The 23,229-nt window shown below is 37.5% G+C and overlaps 1 protein-coding gene across 3 annotated transcripts in view; it reads right to left on the reverse strand.

Annotated features, from left to right (window-relative positions):
• The window catches only part of ank2b (ankyrin 2b, neuronal), a 182,588-nt gene that overhangs the window by 7,709 nt on the left and 151,650 nt on the right, over window positions 1–23,229 (reverse strand). For 2 of the 3 annotated variants that reach the window (XM_052560179.1, XM_052560180.1), the window contains 5 exons: window positions 22,845–22,922; window positions 22,214–22,345; window positions 11,070–11,219; window positions 10,731–10,911; window positions 10,564–10,639 (listed from right to left, as the gene is read on the reverse strand). In XM_052560179.1, coding sequence (XP_052416139.1) covers window positions 10,564–10,639; window positions 10,731–10,911; window positions 11,070–11,219; window positions 22,214–22,345; window positions 22,845–22,922 — 617 coding nt within the window. The remainder of the gene's footprint in view (window positions 1–10,563; window positions 10,640–10,730; window positions 10,912–11,069; window positions 11,220–22,213; window positions 22,346–22,844; window positions 22,923–23,229) is intronic. The other variant, XM_052560181.1, reaches the window with a different exon arrangement.

The raw sequence follows: 23,229 nt of genomic DNA on the forward strand, positions 1-23,229 counted from the left end.
TTCTTCACAGTAAGTAACTGTCTTTGTTACACTTTGTGTGTCCTTTTGTGTTTGCTCAGATGCCATATCGTGAGATGCATTTGGTTGTAGTCCATCATCAAATGAATGCTCAATCTTAGTTTCAGAAACAGACGGAAGCTCCTCTATTTCACTTGGAGTCTCGATTTGTTCCATGCATTGTTCAAATGTCACTAGATTCAGCAAAGCAGGATCATTTTTGAGGACAGGTAAATTTTCCTTGATCTCATCAATGTCAGAAAATGAAAAATCATTCAAATTCTCATAAATCTCATCTTCAGGTTCAATTATCACTGATTCAGGAGATTCGGGTTGATAAAATCTCTCACAAACTAAAGGTTCTGGAGTAATAGTTTCTGTTAGTTTTGTGTCTAATGTTGCTGCTTCGGGTGATGGGTTTCGTACATCCGTTTCAAGACAGAACATCGATGTATATGATTCTGGTGAAGTGGCTCTCCTATCTGAAGAGTTCATTAGACGTGCATCTAAACTTGTACAATAAAACAAAGATTCAGTGGATAATGCTTGATTTTTTACAAATAAATCAAATGTTTCTGTTTCAGGATGTGTTTGCAGAGAATGGGCATCAAAAGTTGAGGATTTTTCACTATAAGATATAGCACGGTTGGAAATGTCATAATTTTGTTGCTCAGCACATTCATTATTTGCCTTCTTTTTACATCCAGCATACTCAAACACACCTGGCTTTGGACAGAATGTTTCACCTCTATATTGAGGATCATACAAATGGGAGATTAATGCTAAGGGAACAGCTTTGTACACAAGTTTATATTGAGACACCATTCTAAAAGTTTTGTTTAATGGCAGATATGTCCCAATGTTGGATAGCCCTTGGCCAAGTAATTTTTGGCTTTGATCATCAGTCTGATTATTTTTTATTTCTAAAAGACATTGATCCACAGGAGATGTTTCACCTGACGCAGGAGATAAAGGTCTATTTTTAGTCCATGTAACATCCTCAGATGCAAAGCTTGCCATGTCAGATTCTACATCAGATACAATTGATTCTAGGGAGGATGATCTGTATGTGGTTTTTGTGGCAAAATTTACATACACTGATGAGTTAAAGTCATAAATAGGTGAGTCTGGTGATAACGGTCTTTTTTCATTCAAGGATATGATTGATTCAGGGGAGGAGAGTCTCTGTTCGGTAACTTGAGATGCAATTACCCAAAGTTCAATGTCAATGTCTGATGTAAGTGACTCAGGTGACTCTGATTGGTGTCTGTAATCACTTAGTGAGCCAGCGGAAACTGGTCTAGGTTCAGTTTCTGATATTATTGATTCAGGAGAGTTAGGTCTTTGCCCTGTTCTAAAAAAATCTGATGAATATAATTCATTTTCATCACTCAAAGAGACTGAGGAATTTGATATAGAATCTGATTCTGGTATGAAAAATGTGAATGTGGATGGTGTGAACTCAGGAATAGGCGAATCAGGGGACAGTGATCTGTTTGCTGTTACCAATGTCATTGATTCTGGTGAGGATGTTCTAAGATCCATCAGAGAGTCATCAAATATATCTGTCTGCATTTCTATTTCTGATAATATTGTCTGATTAGATGTTGACCTATATCCTGTTACCATTGTTGGTTCAAAGTCTGAAGCATAATACTGAAGTATTGGAGAATCTGGCATGGGTATAGGTGAATCAGGGGAGAGAGATCTGCCTTCATTTATAAATTGTGGTGAACATTCTGAGGTTAAAACATTAAGTTCATCCTCTGACAGTCCAGATTTAGGGGATGAGGACATATAACCTGATAAAGACCTATAATCTGGAACTGATTCAAATAGTGCTGGGAAATACTGTGGCACAGGTGATTCAGGTGAGAGCAATTTAAAGTCATTAACTATGGTGTCAGAGTCTGTTGAGGATGCCCTAAAATAAGCCAAATGAGATTGAATCTCACCTGAAGTGGGTTCATTCTCTGATACTAAATCCACTGAAGGAAGCATATACTCACATTTTGATACACTAATCTCTAGGTCATAACCAACATCTGATGTCATAGACTCAGGCGAGGATGACCCATGTCCTGTTATTGGCCTTTGTTCAATGAATAATTCTGAGTAATGTGGTATAGGTGAGTCAGGACATCTACATTCATTCAGGGACGCAACTGACTGTGGAGAAGAGCCTCTGATAAACAGGTCCTCAAAAGAAGTTTCAAATTCTGTAGTCCCTGAGCACATTGATTGAGGTGAACAGGATCCACATCCTAATACTGGCAAAGTAATCCCAGAGAATAACACACTGAACTGAGGTATAGGTGAGTCAGAGGAAAGTGGTATACCCCCAGTTTCTGCTATTATAGACTGGGGAGAGTCAGGTCTTTGTTCTGAAATAAAGTCAGTTTGATCAAATGTATTTTCATCATCCACACAGTCCATTTCTGGGGAAGTTGAACAGGAGCCTGTCACTGGAATGGTAAATGATTGTGTGGATACTGTGAAGTCAGGAAAAGGTGAATCGGGGGGGACTGCGCTGTTTTCATCAGTTGATGCAATTGACTCCAAAGAAGATCTTCTAAGATCAATCACCAAGTCATCAAATACATCGGTCTGCATATAATTACCTAATAGCATTGATTCAGGGGATATTGATGTGTAACCTGTTACCATTGTTGGTTCGAAATGAGAGTTACAATATTGAAATATTGGAGAATCAGGGGATAAAGATCCAAAGTCAGGTCTTTCGTCATTTATAGATTCTGTTGATTCTGGAGAAGAAACTATGGTGAAAACATTTAATTCCCATTCATCTTCTGATAATGCAGATTCAGGGGATGAGGACCTATAATCTGTTACAAAAATTGATTCAAAGACTGCTGGAAAATACTGTGGTGTAGGAGATTCTGGAGATAGGGGTCTACATTCATTCATAGACCAATCTGACTGTGGAGAAGACCCTCTAATGTCTTTTAAAAGCATGGCAGCGTCAGGTGACATGGGTCTCCATTCAGGCAATGAGTCTGGAGAAAGTGGTCTTTTGTCAGTATCTGATAAAATTGAATCAGGGGAATCTGGTCGATATTCTACAGCTACCAAATCTTCAATGCAAGGTTCACATTCTGTATTCTCTGAGCACAGTGACTGAGGTGAACATGATCTAGGTCTTGTTACTGGGAAAGTACTCAGTGGGAATAATGTCATGAATTGAGGCACAGGTGAGTCAGGGGACAGTGGTCTAATCTCAATCTCTGATATTATAGACTGAGGAGAGTCAGATCTTTGCTCTGAATAAAGGTCGGACTGACACAATTCGGTTTCAGCATCCATAGTGACTGATTCTGGAGTGGATGGTCGAGAGCCTGTAAATGGCATGCTAAATGTGTGGGTGGCTATTGTGAAATCAGGAATTGGTGAATCAGGGAATAGAGGTCTGTTTTCATTAAGTGATGTGATTGACTCTGATGAGGACCTTCTAAGATCAGTCACTATGTCATCAAATAAATCGTTCTGTACATCTGTGTTTGATAGCATTGATTCGGGGGATAGTGATATATAACTTGATGCCATTGTTGGTTCAAAAATAAAGGCATTATACTGATTTATTGGAGAATCAGGGGACAAAGATCTAAATTCAAACCTTTCATCATTTATAGATTCTGTTGAATCTAGAGAAGAATCTAGGGTGAAAACATTTAATTCCCATTCCTCTTCTGATAATGTAGATTCAGGGGATGAGGACCTATTGGTTTTAAAAGAAATTGATTCAAAGACTGCTGGAAAATACTGTGTTATAGGTGAGTCTCGAGAAAGGGGTCTACATTCATTCATGGACCCATTTGACTGTGGAGAAGACCCTCTAATATCTTTCAAAAGCATGACAGAGTCAGGTGACATCGGTCTCCATTCAGGCAAGGAGTCTGGAGAAAGTGGTCTTTTGTCAGTATCTGATAAAACTGAATCAGGGGAATCTGGTCGATATTCTATGGTTAGCAATTCTTCAAGGTAAGGTTCATATTCTGTATTCTCTGAGCACAGTGACTGAGGTGAACATGACCTAGGTCCTGTTATTGGTAAAGTACTCTGGGGGAATAATGTCATGAATTGAGGCACAGGTGAGTCAGGAGACAGTGGTCTTATCTCAATCTCTGATATTATAGACTGAGGAGAGTCAGATCTTTGCTCTAGATAAAGTGTGGACTGACACAATTCGTTTTCAACATCCAAAGAGACTGATTCTGGAGTGGATGGTCGAGAGCCTGTAAATGGCATGATACATGTGTGTGTGGCTATTGTGAACTCAGGAATAGGTGAATCAGGGGACAGAGGTCTGTTTTCTTTAAGTGATGTGATTGACTCTGATGAGGACCTTCTAAGATCAGTCACTATTTTATCAAATAAATCATTCTGTACATCTGTGTCTGATATCATTGATTCGGGGGACAGTGATGTGTAACTTGATGCCATTGTTGGTTCAAAAATAAAGGCATTATACTGATTTATTGGAGAATCAGGGGACAGAGATCTAAATTCAAACCTTTCATCATTTATAGATTCTTTTGAATCTAGAGAAGAATCTAGGGTGAAAACATTTAATTCCCATTCCTCTTCTGATAATGCAGATTCAGGGGATGAGGACCTATTGGTTTTAAAAGAAATTGATTCAAAGACTGCTGGAAAAAACTGTGTTATAGGCGAGTCTGGAGAAAGGGGTCTAAATTCATTCATGGACCCATTTGACTGTGGAGAAGACCCTCTAATGTCTTTCAAAAGCATGGCAGAGTCAGGTAACATCGGTCTCCATTCAGGCAAGGAGTCTGGAGAAAGTGGTCTTTTGTCAGTATCTGATAAAACTGAATCAGGGGAATCTGGTCGATAGTCTACGGTTAGCAATTCTTCAAGGTAAGGTTCATATTCTGTATTCTCTGAGCACAGTGACTGAGGTGAACATGATCTAGGTCTTGTTACTGGTAAAGTACTCTGAGGGAATAATGTCATGAATTGAGGCACAGGTGAGTCAGGGGACAGTGGTCTAATCTCAATCTCTGATATTATAGACTGAGGAGAGTCAGATCTTTGCTCTAGATAAAGTGTGGACTGACACAATTCGGTTTCAGCATCCATAGTGACTGATTCTGGAGTGGATGGTTGAGAGCCTGTAAATGGCATGCTAAATGTGTGGGTGGCTATTGTGAAATCAGGAATAGGTGAATCAGGGAATAGAGTTCTGTTTTCTTTAAGTGATGTGATTGACTCTGATGAGGACCTTCTAAGATCAGTCACTATGTCATCAAATAAATCGTTCTGTACATCTGTGTTTGATAGCATTGATACGGGGGATAGTGATATATAACTTGATGCCATTGTTGGTTCAAAAATAAAGGCATTATACTGATTTATTGGAGAATCAGGGGACAAAGATCTAAATTCAAACCTTTCATCATTTGTAGAATCTGTTGAATCTAGAGAAGAATCTAGGGTGAAAACATTTAATTCCCATTCCTCTTCTGATAATGTAGATTCAGGGGATGAGGATCTATTGGTTTTAAAAGAAATTGATTCAAAGACTGCTGGAAAATACTGTGTTACAGGCGAGTCTGGAGAAAGGGGTCTACATTCATTCATGGACCCATTTGACTGTGGAGAAGACCCTCTAATATCTTTCAAAAGCATGGCAGAGTCAGGTGACATCGGTCTTGATTCAGGCAAGGAGTCTGGAGAAAGTGGTCTTTTGTCAGTATCTGATAAAACTGAATCAGGGGAATCTGGTCGATATTCTATGGTTAGTAATTCTTCAATGCAAGGTTCATATTCTGTATTCTCTGAGCACAGTGACTGAGGTGAACATGATCTAGGTCTTGTTACTGGTAAAGTACTCTGAGGGAATAATGTCATGAATTGAGGCACAGGTGAGTCAGGGGACAGTGGTCTAATCTCAATCTCTGATATTATAGACTGAGGAGAGTCAGATCTTTGCTCTAGATAAAGTGTGGACTGACACAATTCGGTTTCAGCATCCATAGTGACTGATTCTGGAGTGGATGGTTGAGAGCCTGTAAATGGCATGCTAAATGTGTGGGTGGCTATTGTGAAATCAGGAATAGGTGAATCAGGGAATAGAGTTCTGTTTTCATTAAGTGATGTGATTGACTCTGATGAGGACCTTCTAAGATCAGTCACTATGTCATCAAATAAATCGTTCTGTACATCTGTGTTTGATAGCATTGATTCGGGGGACAGTGATATATAACTTGATGCCATTGTTGGTTCAAAAATAAAGGCATTATACTGATTTATTGGAGAATCAGGGGACAAAGATCTAAATTCAAACCTTTCATCATTTGTAGAATCTGTTGAATCTAGAGAAGAATCTAGGGTGAAAACATTTAATTCCCATTCCTCTTCTGATAATGTAGATTCAGGGGATGAGGATCTATTGGTTTTAAAAGAAATTGATTCAAAGACTGCTGGAAAATACTGTGTTACAGGCGAGTCTGGAGAAAGGGGTCTACATTCATTCATGGACCCATTTGACTGTGGAGAAGACCCTCTAATATCTTTCAAAAGCATGGCAGAGTCAGGTGACATCGGTCTTGATTCAGGCAAGGAGTCTGGAGAAAGTGGTCTTTTGTCAGTATCTGATAAAACTGAATCAGGGGAATCTGGTCGATATTCTATGGTTAGTAATTCTTCAATGCAAGGTTCATATTCTGTATTCTCTGAGCACAGTGACTGAGGTGAACATGATCTAGGTCTTGTTACTGGTAAAGTACTCTGAGGGAATAATGTCATGAATTGAGGCACAGGTGAGTCAGGAGACAGTGGTCTAATCTCAATCTCTGATATTATAGACTGAGGAGAGTCAGATCTTTGCTCTAGATAAAGTGTGGACTGACACAATTCGTTTTCAACATCCAAAGAGACTGATTCTGGAGTGGATGGTCGAGAGCCTGTAAATGGCATGATACATATGTGTGTGGCTATTGTGAACTCAGGAATAGGTGAATCAGGGGACAGAGGTCTGTTTTCTTTAAGTGATGTGATTGACTCTGATGATGACCTTCTAAGATCAGTCACTATTTTATCAAATAAATCATTCTGTACATCTGTGTCTGATAGCATTGATTCGGGGGACAGTGATGTGTAACTTGATTTCATTGTTGGTTCAAAAATAAAGGCATTATACTGATTTATTGGAGAATCAGGGGACAGAGATCTAAATTCAAACCTTTCATCATTTATAGATTCTGTTGATTTTAGAGAAGAATCTAGGGTGAAAATATTTAATTCCCATTCCTCTTCTGATAATGCAGATTCAGGGGATGAGGACCTATTAGTTTTAAAAGAAATTGATTCAAAGTCTGCTGGAAAATACTGTGTTATAGGCGATTCTGGAGAAAGGGGTCTACATTCATTCATGGACCCATTTGACAGTGGAGAAGACCCTCTAATGTCTTTCAAAAGCATTTCAGAGTCAGGTGACATCGGTCTCCATTCAGGCAAGGAGTCTGGAGAAAGTGGTCTTTTGTCAGTATCTGATAAAACTGAATCAGGGGAATCTGGTCGATATTCTATGGTTAGCAATTCTTCAAGGTAAGGTTCATATTCTGTATTCTCTGAGCACAGTGACTGAGGTGAACATGATCTTGTTACTGGCAAAGTACTCTGAGGGAATAATGTCATAAATTGAGGCACAGGTGAGTCAGGAGACAGTGGTCTTTTCTCAATTTCTGATATTACAGACTGAGGAGAATCAAACCTTTCCTCTGGATGAAGGTCATATTTCCACCATTCATTTTCAACATCCAAAGTGACTGATTCTGAAGAGGATGGTCGAGAGCCTGTAAATGGCATGACAAATGTGTGTTTGGCCATTGTGAACTCAGGAATGGGTGAATCAGGGGACAGAGGTCTGTTTCTATTAAGTGATGTGATTGACTCCAATGAGGACTTTCTAACATCAATCATCATCTCATCAAATAAATCGATCTGTATATTTGTCTCTGATACTACTGATTCAGGGGGTGAGGATCTGTATATTATTTGCTGACCATGTAAAGTTGTTGAAGCATCTCCAGTGTTGTCCAAAACAACAAGCTTGGAGCCGCCTTTGTAGTGTGGATCAAATATTTTGGCAATACGATTGCTGAGTATAGCTTTCGACATAAAAGTATCTTTTGTTTTTGGCAATTCTCTTACACTTTGTTCTTCAGTGTATACTGATTCAGAGGGCTCAGTGGCTAATATTTGAGTGCATGTTTTCTCTATTGGCTCACTTTCAAAAGTAACACTTTCCATTACAGCCATGGACAATGGAGCATATTCAGGCTCTAAAATTAATGATTCTGTGGATTGAGATCTTGGCTCACAGATCAAGGGCTCACAATGCGAAAATATAAAATCAGATGTGTCTAATTCAGGAGACAAGTCTCTTTGGCTCCCAAATTGGATGACATTAAAGTTTAATGTGGTTCTATATACAGGCACAGGTGAATCAGGTGAAAGGGGTCTATGTTCATTTATCGATGTAAATGATTCAGGAGATGATATTCTGGTTTCAGGCAATACTCCTGATATTGGTTTGTTTTCATTATCTGAGAGGCCTGACTCAAATGAATCAGATCTATACAGTTTAGTGGGCATGAAACATTCCCACACTGTTTGAGTAAAGCTGGGAAGAGGAGAATCAGGGGAAAGGCATCTCTGGTTATTGAGAGATGCAACTGATTCAGGGGATGATGGGCGACTTCCAGCTAGACACTCTAATGATACCAGATCACAGTCTATGTCTGAAAGCTCAGATTTTAGTGATGGTGATCTGTATCCTGTCATGAGTGCTAAATAGCAATTTTGCACTTCTGTTTCAAAACATGGAACTGGGGAATCAGGGGGAAGTAGTCTATATTCATTTACAGATACTGTTGATTCTGGAGACAATGGTCTTAATTCAGTCAAAAATCCATAAGGAGATGGAGTATAGCTTTCAAAACTTTTTTCAGTTGAGTGTTCACTATCTAAAATGTCAGAACCGATGGACATAGGAGACCAAGATCTATTTGATTCAGATGATGTTTGGCAGAAAATCACAGAACCAGGTGAAATAGGTCTTTCTGTGTCATCAGTCATCTCCAAATAATATGCTCCAAGTGAATCTTCTGTATATCCTGTAAGAGGAACCGTTTTTTCGCCAGTTGCATGCAATGTTGTGTATTCTTCAGCATGCATTGTGAATTCAGGTGTGTAATATTCAAAATTTGGCAAAGGCGTAGCTGGCCTAAAATCAGGCAATGGAGAGTCAACAGAGAGAAGAGTCCAGTCATTCACTGAAGTTACAGATTCAGGTGAAGATGTTCTTAATTCAGCCATTAATATGAATGAGTCTGGTGAAGACGGTTTATATTCAAATGGTACTGGTGAGTCTAAAGGCAAAGAATCCACTGATTCTGGTGATGATCTATATTCAGATGAACTCATTCCAAAGTTATCAAAATATTCAAACTCTAAATCTGGTGACAATGATCTTAGCTCAACTGGGAATGTTAAAGATACAGGTGTAAGAGGTCTACACTCCACAGCTTCAGCTGATATTGAGGTGGTATATTCCATTTTTGTGCATTCAGCATCTATTGGTTTGGTTAGAGTGATTGGATTGGCTATTTCAACCCTATCTTCTGAACAACCTGAATCAGTTATTGGAAGTGATAACATATGTGGCTGCTTAGTTACTGAATCAAGTGACATTTGATTGAGTGTAGAAGGGGTAATCTTCTCTGAAATGTCTGTTCCACTTACAAGTGCAAAAGACATGCTATGTTGTTGAAGAGGACCAGAAATTATTTGAGTTATGCTTTTTACTCTGTCAGTGGACAATTCTGTGATTCCAAACTGATTAACATCACTATCTTTGGAAAGATCTGAAGATTCTTGTACACAGACAGGTGTTGTGTTACAATTCCCTTCATCCACAGAAGAAATCTCATTTTCAGGGAACCTATACGTCTCTACAATTACACTATTTTCACATAGCTCAGGTAAGACATAACTTTCACCAAAAAGGGTTCTATAGAATCTGTCAGAAACTTCCTCAACGTGGCGCAGAATATACTCCTCACTCTCACTTTGTATCTTTGGTATTGAAACCTCACATTTATTTGATGAGGTAGATGCAACTTCGGTCTTTTCATTTGATGGGGATTTAAAGAAATGTATTGCACTGGAAACTGGTGAGGTTATATAATCTTCAGAATCTTGCTTGAGTTCCACAGACAACTCATTGAAATCTGGCTCTGCATTCTCAGATTCCAACAGGGTGTGCCCAAAATCTGACAAGGTTGTCTGTCTTTGTCTCAGCTTGGACTCTTCAGTTGAACTAATAGCTGGGGCATTCTGTTCATCATCCTGTTGGGTGGATACTGGGATCAACTGACCCCCAGTAGCTCCTAACTCTTGGAGACGATCGTTCAAAGTTTCATGTGTATTGTCTGAAGGTTCGTTGAAAATAGTACCACCTTTGCAAACATGAGACTGCAGTTTCCAGGGAACAGCTTTGTACAGGGTAAAGAAGGGACTTACTTTTTTGATAGTGCCTGGGAATTGTTGCCTTAGTCCAACCATATCAACAGAACTATGTGTTGAGGTTCCGACCACCCTGACAAATAGAGAATCACATTTAAATAATTTATTACAGTATATATTTAATACATTTTTAATGGTGTAGGTCAAGAATAGAATTAACGTACTCTGAACCCATCTCTTTGTCTGCCAGCAACCTCTCTTTTTTGGTATCATCAAGGGATGGTACATTGCAGGAGAGATCCTCAACAGATGCCACCAGAGGACCAAGTTCTGATCCTTTTTGCCTGACTTCTGTTCGCCGACCTGGCCAGGGGCTGTCCATGTCCTCCTGCAGGGCTGAAAAACCTGCAAGGCCAACAAAGTTTCAGTTGAAATGTTGTAAAATTACTGTGAAAGTGAAGAGATTTATCATCTGCTGGAAAAGTGATAAATAATATCATGTGCCTTTCTAAAAAAAAAAAAAAAGGCCAACCTAATAGGTGTCAAGTCATTAACATCCATACCTTCACTATGATCCAATGATATGGTTTGCTCAATTTCTGCATAGGTGTGTGATGATTGGTCTTCACTGGACTGGATGATTTTTGTTTCGATCAGATGAACAATGTCCATACGATTTATTTTTGTAAGTGTCTTCATCAAAGTGGCCTCTGCTAATAAGGAGATAAATGTATATTTTTTGTCCACTAGAATGCAACAGTCAACCAGACAATGTTGTTGATCCTCCATATTTGGCAGACCCTGCTACCACAATGACATAATATTGTTTCCTTTTAATAATCACATAACACTGGGCATTACTTTATTGCCCCAAGTCAAATGAGCCCAATGTCTCTATGATGTATTGGTGGTGAAATATATTTCATATTACATGTCTGATGTCTAATTTTTCACCCAATTTTCAACCAAATATTATAAGTCTGATAACTTAAAGGTGCCACAGAATGCAAACAATATTTTAAATTGTTATCTGATGTCCCCAGAGTGTGAAAGTGAAGTTTCATCTTATAATACCCCATGGAAATTTTTTTATAGTTTGCTGAAATTGCCACTTTTAGGGCCCTATCATACACCCGGCACAATGTGCAGCATGGTGCGGTGCAAGTGTTTTTGCTATTTTCATCCCGACACAGTTCTAACTTTCCCATCCTGTGCCACATTGTTTAAATAGCAAATGCATTTGCACCCATTTGTGCGTTTAGGGGCGTGCTGGTCTGAAAATGAGGTGTGCTCAGGTGCATTGCTATTTTGATGAACTGAAAACAGACTGCGCCATAGACTCAAACCTGGTCTATAGTCTGCTGCAATGTTTTTTCTTTGTTATTTAAAGAGAACGTTAGTATAGGCGTTCTGTGGTAAGGTTAGGTTGGAGATAAGGTTATGGGGGTGTTGGGAGGGGTTTAGCAGATGGAGGGGTTGTGTGGAGTTTCAGAGGAGGGCAGGGTGATTTGAGTTCAGGGCTCTCACAGCCTGGGGGAAAAAGCTGTTGAGCAGTCTGGCAGAGTGGGCTCTGATGCTCCGGTACCATCTTCCTGATGGTAGGAGCTGGAAGAGACTATGGGAGGGATGGGTGGGGGCCTTCACCATACTGTTGGCTTTGCTGGAGCATTGTGTATGGAAAATGTCCAGGATGGATGGGAGAGGGGCACCGATGATCTTTTCTGCTGGTCAGCATGCTCTCTATTGTGCCCCTGTAGAATGTGGTGAGGGTGGGTGGAGGCAGACTTGCTCTTTTCAGCCAGCTGAGAAAGTGTATGCACTGTTGTGCCTTCTTGGAGAGTGACATGGTGTTGGTGGTCCAGGTTAAATCTTCTGTGATGTGCATAACCCGGAATTGTGCTGCTGACTCTCTCCACAGTCAAGCTGTGGAGTCAGTGGGGGGTGGTCAACAGAGTTTCTCCTTAAGTCCATCACAACCTCCTTTGTTCTACTCACTCTGTGCTACCTTCTCAGGGACAGTTTATTAGTGCCATGCCATTTAGTCAGCTGTGCCACTTCCTCTCTGTAATGCAATTCATCGGTGTTCTGCCATGTAAATAGCAAATCCTTCATGGCACAAGTGCAACTGGCTCTTAAACTAAATGGGAGATGAGACTCTGTTTGGTTTATTGCACGTTACACCCCAAAAACACCCATTTCTCATTAACCCTCTGGAGTTCAACGCAGATTTGCGTTTTGTGGAATCTTCTCCTGATAACCCCGAAAATAACTTAAATTAAACTTTCAGTTTTGATCATACAGATAAGAGCAATACATCAATCGAATCTGTAAAGGGTATACTTTTATTTGTATTCACACATAATAACAACAAAACATTGTGCATTTATGAAATAAAGAAAACAAACAGGGTGCATTGTCTGCCGCCTTGGTTCTGCATGATCTTCAATTAGAAACACATAATTAAAATTAATATTATTATATATTATTATATTAAAGTATTATCAAAAACAAAAATTATGTTATAAAGTAATCCATATGAAAACAATGCGATGTCCAGTCTTTTACGTCTCCCTTAAAGGGGGGGGGGGGGGGGGGGGGTGAAATGCTATTTCATGCATACTGAGTTTTTTACACTGTTAAAGAGTTGGATTCCCATGCTAAACATGGACAAAGTTTCAAAAATTAAGTTGTACGTTTGAAGGAGTATTTTTGTTCCCAAAATACTCCTTCCGGTTTGTCACAAGTTTCGGAAAGTTTTTTTCGAGTATGGCTCTGTGTGATGTTAGATGGAGCGGCATTTCCTTATATGGGTCCTAAGGGCACGTCTGCCGGAAGAGCGTGCGCTCCCGTATAGCAGAGCAGAGACGAGACATCCACTGATCAGAGTGAGAGCGTCGCGAAAAGTCACAAAAGAAGTGTGTTTTTTGTTGCCAGGGCAAGACAACCCTGCACAGATTACCAAAAAAAAAAAAACAGCATTAAGGGACCAGTGGATGGAGTTTATTTTTACAGAGCATCAACGGAGTTGTGCAAGTGTTTTTGTTTGTTCCCTGCATTTCGAAGATGCTTGTTTTACAAACAAGGCCCAGTTTGATGACGGATTTGCGTATCATTTATTTCTTAAGGATGATGCAATCCCAACGAAAAAGGGTCACGATCGTGTGTTGGAACCGCAGGCGGTGAGTAAAACTGCTTAAAATATCTTTTTTTTCTCACAGTAATGTCACAACTTCCAAACGCTCTCAACGCAAAAGCCTACTGGCGCTCGTGATTCTTTAGCTCCGCCCACACATCACGCCTCCAGCCGGTCGTGTTTTTCCGGGAAAAATCGGTACAGACTATCTTTCTCTTATGAATATAATAAAACTAAAGACTTTTTGGAGTTATGAAGGATGCAGTACTACTCTATAGGTACTCAAGATTAACAGGATATTGAGTGAAAACGAGCATTTCACCCCCCCCCCCCTTTAATTATATCTTATGCGACCACACCCATGCGCTGAGCATGCTATTGATATTATAATAGACAACATGAAGCTTGCAAAATATGTAAATACCCACATGACAGCAACCAAAGCAGTGAGACTGTTCAAGTGTTTTTTTTTTTTTTTTTACTGTCCATTCATGATCATCAGCTGGAGTGCCCATGAACCTCTATAGAGGACACTCCACTCAGCACTCTGGCATTTCGTATTTCCATTTCCCACTCCATTCCCCAGAATCACATGCTTAAGACTAATCACCTCCAGGTGTTCCCCATTACCACTCCACCGTGTTTGTGTTCGGACTCTCATTAAGGGCAAAGTCTTGTTTAGCCTGTCTGACATTTCAGAGCGTTTTTCCCTGTGTTTGTTCCTTCCATGTCTGACCTTTGGTTTGTTTATACCGACTCTGATTCTCTGCTGCCTGCCCCATTCTCTGTGTGCTACTGTTACTGATCCTGGATATATCTGACATACCTGATGCGTTTCTGATTACTGCCTGTCTGACCATCCTTATAATAAAGTTTTGCGTATGGATTGTCTCTGGCTCATTGTTACAGTCCGCTTCGTGCTGAGAGGATTAAGAAAACAAGAAAACATGCTGAGAGGAATAAGATTTGGATTACCTTAAGAATTAAGAATTATTGAGACACTGTTTTCCAAATGAATGTTGTTCAGTGCTTTGACGTAATGTATTTTGTTTAAAGCACTATATAAATAAAGGTGATTGATTGATTGATTGGTTTTGCACATTTTACTATTTAGACTTTTTCCAAACTATAACTGACTAAATCTATAATCAAGTGAAACATTATGAAGTTTCACATCATCCAAATGTTTCATGATGCCAGGAGTTTTTTTTATTTATATTATTATTATTATTTTATGTCCTTTAGTGCACATAAACAATATACACTTTGGAAATGCTAGGTATGTGATGTTCATTTATATATTTCAACGTGACACGATACCAGTCAAAAGCTTTTGAACAGTAAGATTTTTTTTGTTTTTGTAAATAATTGAACTTCTGCTCACCGAGCCTGCATTTATTTGATCCAAAATACATGCATTTGCTGAAGCAGTAATATTGTGAAATATTTTTACTATTTAAAATAACTGCTTTTTCTTGTCAATTTGTCCCATATTGTCATAAATATACATACTGACTTCAACTTGGACCACTAAATAAATAGACTACTAATGGGGAATTTAAAATGGGGAAACCACTCATTGCATCACACCATCTCCTGATTACATTATTAATTGTGTACATGGTTATAAGTATAACAGTTTATATTTCATTAATTTAGGGAAATGAACAATGTGTCTAAGACCTCAAGAGACTATTTGGCCAACCAGCTTATTCCTGCTTAAATAGCAAAATGTTATTGATAGTTTAAAAAAAAAACATTGATGGACTAGCATTACTCAACATTGTTTAATGATTTTAATGGAACCGGAATCAGAACTGGAACCATTAGGCAGAACCAGAACTGGAAAATTTCTAATGATTCCCAACCCTACTTAGGGTATGAGCCAAAACACTGTTTTTTTTGTGTGTGTGTGTGTGTGTGTGTGTGTGTGTGTGTGTGTGTGTGTGTGTGTGTGTGTGTGTGTTTGTCCCACTTTAGTGTGTTTACAACACAGATAAATGAAACCTGACCAAAAAGAAGAAATAATCTCATGAAAGAGAAATTCATCTTACTCCAAATACTCCTGTTAACCTTGTAATTGCTATTAGGCTACATTGATTTATGTAATTTATATGTAGGCCTATATTTAAAATACTGTTAAATATATACAGCCTATTTAGTTCCCCTCACACTACAACAAGTATTTTAAATTCAATGGTATTCAGAACAAAACAATAATGAAAACAGTAATTATAAAAGAATACATTAAACTATAAAATAAAACACAAATTAGGCTATAGTGGCATTCATTATAAACAGTATAAATGTCAAGCAAAACTGAAATGTCATTGGGCTCATGAGCCTGTCTCACACCACAAGAATCCAAATGTTTCCATTTTTGTGATATTTGTAGGGGACAGCAGGGGTGAAAGTACAATTTTTCAGAAAATATAATTTTAAAAGATAATGTTGTAGACAGAGATATATTTCTGCTGTGGCCAGTAACTCAAAAGTGTGGTCTAATAATACCAGGTGGTATCTTGTAGAAATGTAGAAAGACTTCAGTATAATTTCACTTTGAACATAAGTGGCACATTGTTACTTTCGACCCCATCGGTTGGGACGAAAGTAATACACAGGTGGGTCAAAAGTAACACAACAATATTAGCTAGATTTTTTTCTGTTACTCTTATTTTTATTAAGTAAACCTGACTATGACCTTGTTAATATGTAACTGCAAACATATTTTGACCTTTATTTTTGCAAAAAAATATTAAATTACATTTTTATTTTAAATTTAAGTTTCATCAAATGTCTCAAAACCCGACTGTAAAAACTTGATTTTTTTTCAGTATATTTTTATAAAACATTTTTTCATTAGAATTAACAATATAATAATTAAATTATATTAGCATAATATAAATCCTAAACATAATGTAACAGTAGGCCAATTCATGTTTCCATTGATTTTTTTTATGCGCGAAAATGTGCATTAAAACATCTGTAAACACTGCAAATTCATAGGTGGAGGTGTAAAGGCTAAGATATGGCTAAAACCTAAACATAACTAAGGTAAATATGAGGTAGGAGCTGCCCAGATGTTCCTCTATGTCCAGAAATGCCCTCTCATAAACATCTGGATAAAACCATACCTCCGTCTGTCTTTCTGAACCTCACTCAGACATATACTTTTGGTATAATATGACATTAACATTTTAATAAATGATGCAAGACACAGAAATAGCATGTACCGGAACAAAATAAATACTTTATGTCACTGTAGCGGGACAAAAGTAACAACTGCTACTTTCGTCCCGCCAGAAACTCCTGACATTTAAACCTGATTTACTTTTATACTAAAAAACTTTGATAATGCAAACTTTAGGATGTGTTAAAGCACTAAATAACCTGTAGATTGATCATTACGGTGACACATGAAACAACAAAAACAACACAACACAACTAATTAAAAAAAATTACCGCTTCAATAATTTACTTTTTGTTGTCGAAAACAGTTTTACGGACCTAACTGCGGGAAATGATGACGAAATCACGTGATATTTCTCAGCTCTGTGAAGGGTTGCGTGTTGAACATGCTGGCTAGCTTGGCATGCAAATGTAGTAATAGGCTCAGAGAAAATCGCTTTGTTACTTTTGTCCCACGTTACTTTCGACCCCGCTCTCCCCTAACATTTGTTTACATAACTATTATTCATTATGTAGCCTAAACATGGCTTTATACTTCACTCATGTTCTAATATCCATGTAAAATCCTGCACGTACGCAAAAATGTTTGTTTGGGTGCAGCACGCTGACCTTTTAAAATAAACAGTAACTTTTATGTTTGGTTAACTACATTTTAGTTTGATGATGAATGGCTGAAATGTTAGGCAATGGTAGAACTAATGTTGTTTGTATGTGCATAAGGGGACTGTGTGATCAAATGGATTAAATTAATTAAAATATAAAGAAAATAAATAAAAATCATTAAGAGAAAACTAGCGTAGCCTATACTTGCACAGTGTTTTTTCTCCTTTTTTTAATCTGTTATTTATATTATAGCCCATTATATATTTTGTGAGATCCTATTTGATTCCTATTTATTTTATTCCTTTTATAGACTTAATTTCAGATTTTCTTCTTTCACAGATGGTCAGAGGAAAAAAAAAATGCACAAAATTCTGTCATTCTACAATTCTTAACCATATTTACAATGCAGTGCACAAGTTCAGGTAATTCAGAAATTTGCGTACATGAGCTGAGACCAGACATGAGATTTGATCGTAGCCACCGCTCATGTCCATTCTGATAAATTTCAAGTTTTGCACTGAAACGACCTTGACCTTAGTCAAAAGTTTTTGAACATTAAGATTTTTTTATGTTTTTAAAGAAATCTCTCCTGCTCATCAAACCTGCATTTATTTAATCCGAAATACAGCAAAAACAATCCAATTTGAAAAAATTTGTATAATATTTTTGCTATTTGAAATAAAAAAAATCTATATTTCTATTAAAATGAGTTATTATTATTATTATTATTATTATTATTATTATCATCATCATCATCATCATCATCATCATCATTATTATCTTAATACACTGATGACTGGAGTAATGATGCAGAAAATTCAGCTTTGATCACAGGAATAAACTGCATTTTAAAATACATTCAAATAGAAAGCAGTTCTTTTAAATTGTAAAAATATTTCACATTACTCTGTTTTTGCTGTATTTTGGATACAAAATAAATGCTGGCTTGGTGAAAAGAAGAGACTTCAAAAAATAATAAAAATCTTAATGTTCAAAAACTTTTGACTGGTGGTTTTATAATATTTATTTGTAAAATTGTACATGTAATTATTTTTTGTAAAATAGTAAATATAAAAATACCCAACGAAAAAATGGATGCCTTTTTCATTCATCTTTAAGTATGTGGAGGACCTGGACACATTTCATATCAAGTTGTGATGAACAAGGCCTGAAGGTTAATGTCATGTTACTTATATAATCTCTCAATGCAATCTTTATTTAGTCTAAGTATGTGTAGCCTACTGCATATGGGGAACTGTTGATTCTATCATTCAAATGTTAACACTTTATGATAAGTGGAATCAATTTTTAGAAAAATAATGGTGAAATCACATGAGGTGACGTATTTTATATGCACGTGGCTTTCGTTTATGTCACACTTGCACGTGGGCGGGGTTGTGTCAAGGATGGGCATGACTTCTGACATCACACTTGGATGTAGGCGGGGTTGGATGTCCACCGCAGGCTGCAGCGACCCCTACTTGCACAAATGGGCTGGACTTTACCCCGCTATGTCGTCATAGTATTGAGAAATCTGGAACTGCTCATGTGGAGAGACTGTTTATGAATTATTGGGATTATAAAACAATGATTGGCTGGATTTTTACCATTATAGGCTGGTTGTTTTCACACACTGCGGCCACACACCTGTTCAAACAGCTTATAAAATAGATTTTTGCATTCTGTGGCACCTTTAAAAATAAGTTATATTACATATTTCCTCATTTAGTAAATCAGTTTAAAACAATGGTGAGTTAAGTGTCAGAATACGGAAGAAAAAATAAAATAAATCTACGGTACAGAATATTGTCCTCTCTATTTCCATGATATTGAAACATACAGTTGCATGTTTCTTGCAAAATATTTATTTAACATGAGTTGTTTTTTGGCACTTCTGTACAGCGTGGATGAAGATGATAGTTACCCCATGGTTGCTGGTGCTCTTTGTATCAGAGCAGATTTGTCATGCTGCACCAAATAGTCATACGATATTCCGACAAAGACTATATCAGAAAAAAAAGTCATCAGAGCAGGTATCAAATCTGCCACTGTGGTTTGGATCTTGTTTTGACACAGGCTCTGTTGCTTTTCCTTTTTGATTACAGACTGTCTGGAGTTAGATTTTTTAATGATTCCACAAAGGTCAAAAGGTGTTTCTGTTTAGAAAGTTCCATGTTCATTACGAAATAGCTGATAATTTCAAATTCAGTGCTGTTTTGGGTGCTGGGTTGTTTTTTAACCAAAAATGTCCTTTCCTTGTATAAAGTTTATTGAATTAAAATTACAAACTTGATTCCAAAAAAGTTGGGACATTACAATAAATAACCACTGGATAAAAATTAATGCAATGATGTGGAAGTTTCACATTTCAATATTTTATTCAGAATACAAAATAGATGACATAAAAACGTTAAACTGAGAAAATGTATTATTTAAGGAAAAAAATAAGTTGATTTTAAATTTCATGGCATCAACACATCTCAAAAAAAGTTGGGTCAAGGCCATGTTTATCACTGTGTGGCATCCCGTCTTCTTTTTATAACAGTCTGCAAACATCTGGGGACTGAGGAGACAAGTTGCTCAAGTTTAGGAATAGGAATGTTGTCCCATTCTTGTCTAATACAGGCTTCTAGTTGCTCAACTGTCTTAGGTCTTCTTTGTCACATCTTCCTCTTTGTGACGTGACAAATGTTTTCTATGAGTGAAAGATCTGGACTGCAGGCTGGCCATTTCAGTACCTGGATCCTTCTTCTATTCTAGCGATGATGTTGTAATTGATTCAGTATGTGGTCTGGCATTGTCATGTTGGAAAATGCAAATCTTCCCTGAAAGAGACGACATCTGGATGGGAGCATATGTTGTTCTAGAACTTGGATATACTTTTCAGCATTGTTGGTGCCTATCCAGATGTGTAAGCTGCCCATGCCACACGTACTCATGCAACCCCATACCATCAGAGATGCAGGCTTCAAATTTTTGTTTCGTCTGGCCACAAAACAGTTTTTCACTTTTCCACAGTCCACTTTAACCCTTTCGCACGTGAGTTTAAAATATTCTAGCTTAGCCCTCGGTGTGAGTTTTTTTAGACGACCGTTATTTTTGAATGTATCACCTTATTGTTTCCATGGTGACGCATCATGCTTGTCATGTGACACAACACAGCCGCAATAGATCTGTATGACACATGGATCGCTTTTGTTTCATTTTTCCTGTTTTATTACAAATGTTCCCAAAACATGCTCACTATATTATGAAATATCAGATTTCCCGATTCTGAAATATGTGCAAGTAAATATATTTGGTAGTTTAAACACTTTTATATCGACCGTGTTAGTTGATCTATACCAGGTGATGGGCGCCGCCATGTTAGTTTGCGCTGAATCCGATCTATGGGATTTACAACATGCAAATTCATCCTCTCCTCCCGAAAACACATAAAAGTAAGTCCGCGGTAAACTGAGAGAAGAGCAGAGTAAACTTCAGTTACCTACACAATCTGTATATGATATTAATAAAAACATGTCGGCAGATTATATTTGTATGGATCATTCTTGCCTTTTCCACAGACATCAGTGTATATTTTACAAACTGTAAATGTATGTTTTTGCTAGCACTCATGTGTATTTAAATGTCTGAAACTTTAAATATGCATTAAATGGTTGAAAATACTCAATTTGAAGCGCGAAAGTGGATTTAAATTTAGCAGTTAATGACGTGTTGCACTGAAAGTTCTAATCACACCGGTGTGATCATATGCTTTAGGGACCAGCCAAGACTGACCACACCGGTGTGATCGTAAGCGTCAAAGGCTTAAATGAGCCTTGGCCCAGAGAAAATGCCTGCGCTTCTGGATCATGTTAAGATATGGCTTTTTGAGTATAGAGTTTTAGCCGGCAACGGCGAATGGCACAGTGGATTGTGTTCACCCGACAATGTTTTCTGGAAGTATTCCTGAGCCCATGTTGTGATTTCCATAACAGTAGCATTCCTGTATGTGATGCAGTGCCGTCTAAGGGCCCGAAGATCATGGGCATCCAGTGGTTTTCCAGCCTTGACTTTTACTCACAGAGATTGTTCCAGATTCTCTGAAACTTTGGATGATATTATGCACTGTAGATGATGATAACTTCAATGCAATGCAATTTTTCTCTAAAAACTCCTTTCTGATATTGCTCCACTATTTTTCGCTGCAGCATTGGGGGAATTGGTGATCCTCTGCCCATCTTGACTTCTGAGAGACACTGCCACTCCGAGAGGCTCTTTTTATACCCAATCATGTTGCCAATTGACCTACAGTAATAAGTTGCAAATTGGTCCTCCAGCTGTTTCTTATATGTATAATTAACTTTTCCGGCCTCTTATTGCTACCTGTCCCAACTTTTTTGGAATGTGTAGCTCTCATGAAATCCAAAATGCGCCAATATTTGGTATGACATTTCAAAATGTCTCACTTTCAACATTTGATATGTTATCTATATTCTATTGTAAATAAAATATAAGTTTATGAGATTTGTAAATTATTCCATATCTTTTTTACTCACAATTTATACAGTGTCACAAGGTTTTTGGAATCGGGTTTGTAATTCTGTCTTTTAAGCAGTTGCTGCTGAATTAATTACAGAAAAGAATTCAGAAAGGATGCTACACATTGGTGCTGGCTTAGTGGAAAGCTTAATTATTTAAATTAACTGATCTACAATTTAATAATGTTTACTACCTCGTGAATAGAGTAATGCAAATATAGATATAAACTAAAGGAAAACACATGATCAGTTATCTTACCTGTAGCATTTTTACCCTCCCTTTCTTTCCATAGCCTTATGAGGGCATGGCTTTGGTCTTGTAGAGAATTTGGGTTCTCATTTCTTATCTGATTGATCTGTACCTCACTGAATTCAAGCTCTCGAGCCAATTCTGATTGAACAAAAACACATTGGTAATAAATCATGTATTCAATTCAGACCAACAAAGTATTATGAAACAAAAGTGTCCTAACTGCAAGGCATGTGTTGAAATAAGTTTACAATAATAAAATGTAGGCATGACAATTATTGCAAACAAATGCAACTACAATGAAAAAATTAATCCAACATCTTAAACAATTCTACTGTTTTAACTACAATGTCTTTTCTATTATTGCTGGGTGACTCTTGAACCGTATGATTAGGTATTGTACTACATACTGACCTTTAAAAAAAATGTCAGTATGGAGCAGTGGTGCCCAGATGTTTTGAAACCATAGGCACTTGTTTAAAGTTTATATAAATACTTTCTGTCTAACTTTTGTATATTTATACATACTGTATTGCTCTGTCAACATCTAAGCTCTCTGCTCGCAAGTCACTATACCCAAATTAGCGTAATGACAGCATCTCGGAAAGCTGGTTAATTGATATTTTAAAAAGCCGCTTACCTGACCAGCTGAAACCAAGGTGATCTGCTATTATAGCCAGACGCCCCTCTTTCCTGTCAGCCTCATCCTGTGGATCTACTGCAAATTCCAGCAAAGCAGCAAAAGCCACATAAGCACATAAATATAACACTATTTTTATTTTATTTATTTTTTTATCATTTAATGTTAAGATAAATAAGGTCACTGGCTTTCTCATGTAAAAAAATATGTCAATTCATATTTTTAACTATAGTTTTTAAACCAACATTTCTGACTAATTTCAACTTCCAAGCAGTGAGCAAACACTAGCTAAACTATCACTCATGAATAAATACTATGAATAACTCTCCTAAGATTTGCTAACATTGTAAATGTTAAGCATCTCACAGCATCTCACAACTCACGT

This window comes from Carassius gibelio, chromosome B7 (assembly GCF_023724105.1).
Source record: "Carassius gibelio isolate Cgi1373 ecotype wild population from Czech Republic chromosome B7, carGib1.2-hapl.c, whole genome shotgun sequence".
In the NCBI taxonomy this organism is placed as follows: domain Eukaryota; kingdom Metazoa; phylum Chordata; class Actinopteri; order Cypriniformes; family Cyprinidae; genus Carassius; species Carassius gibelio.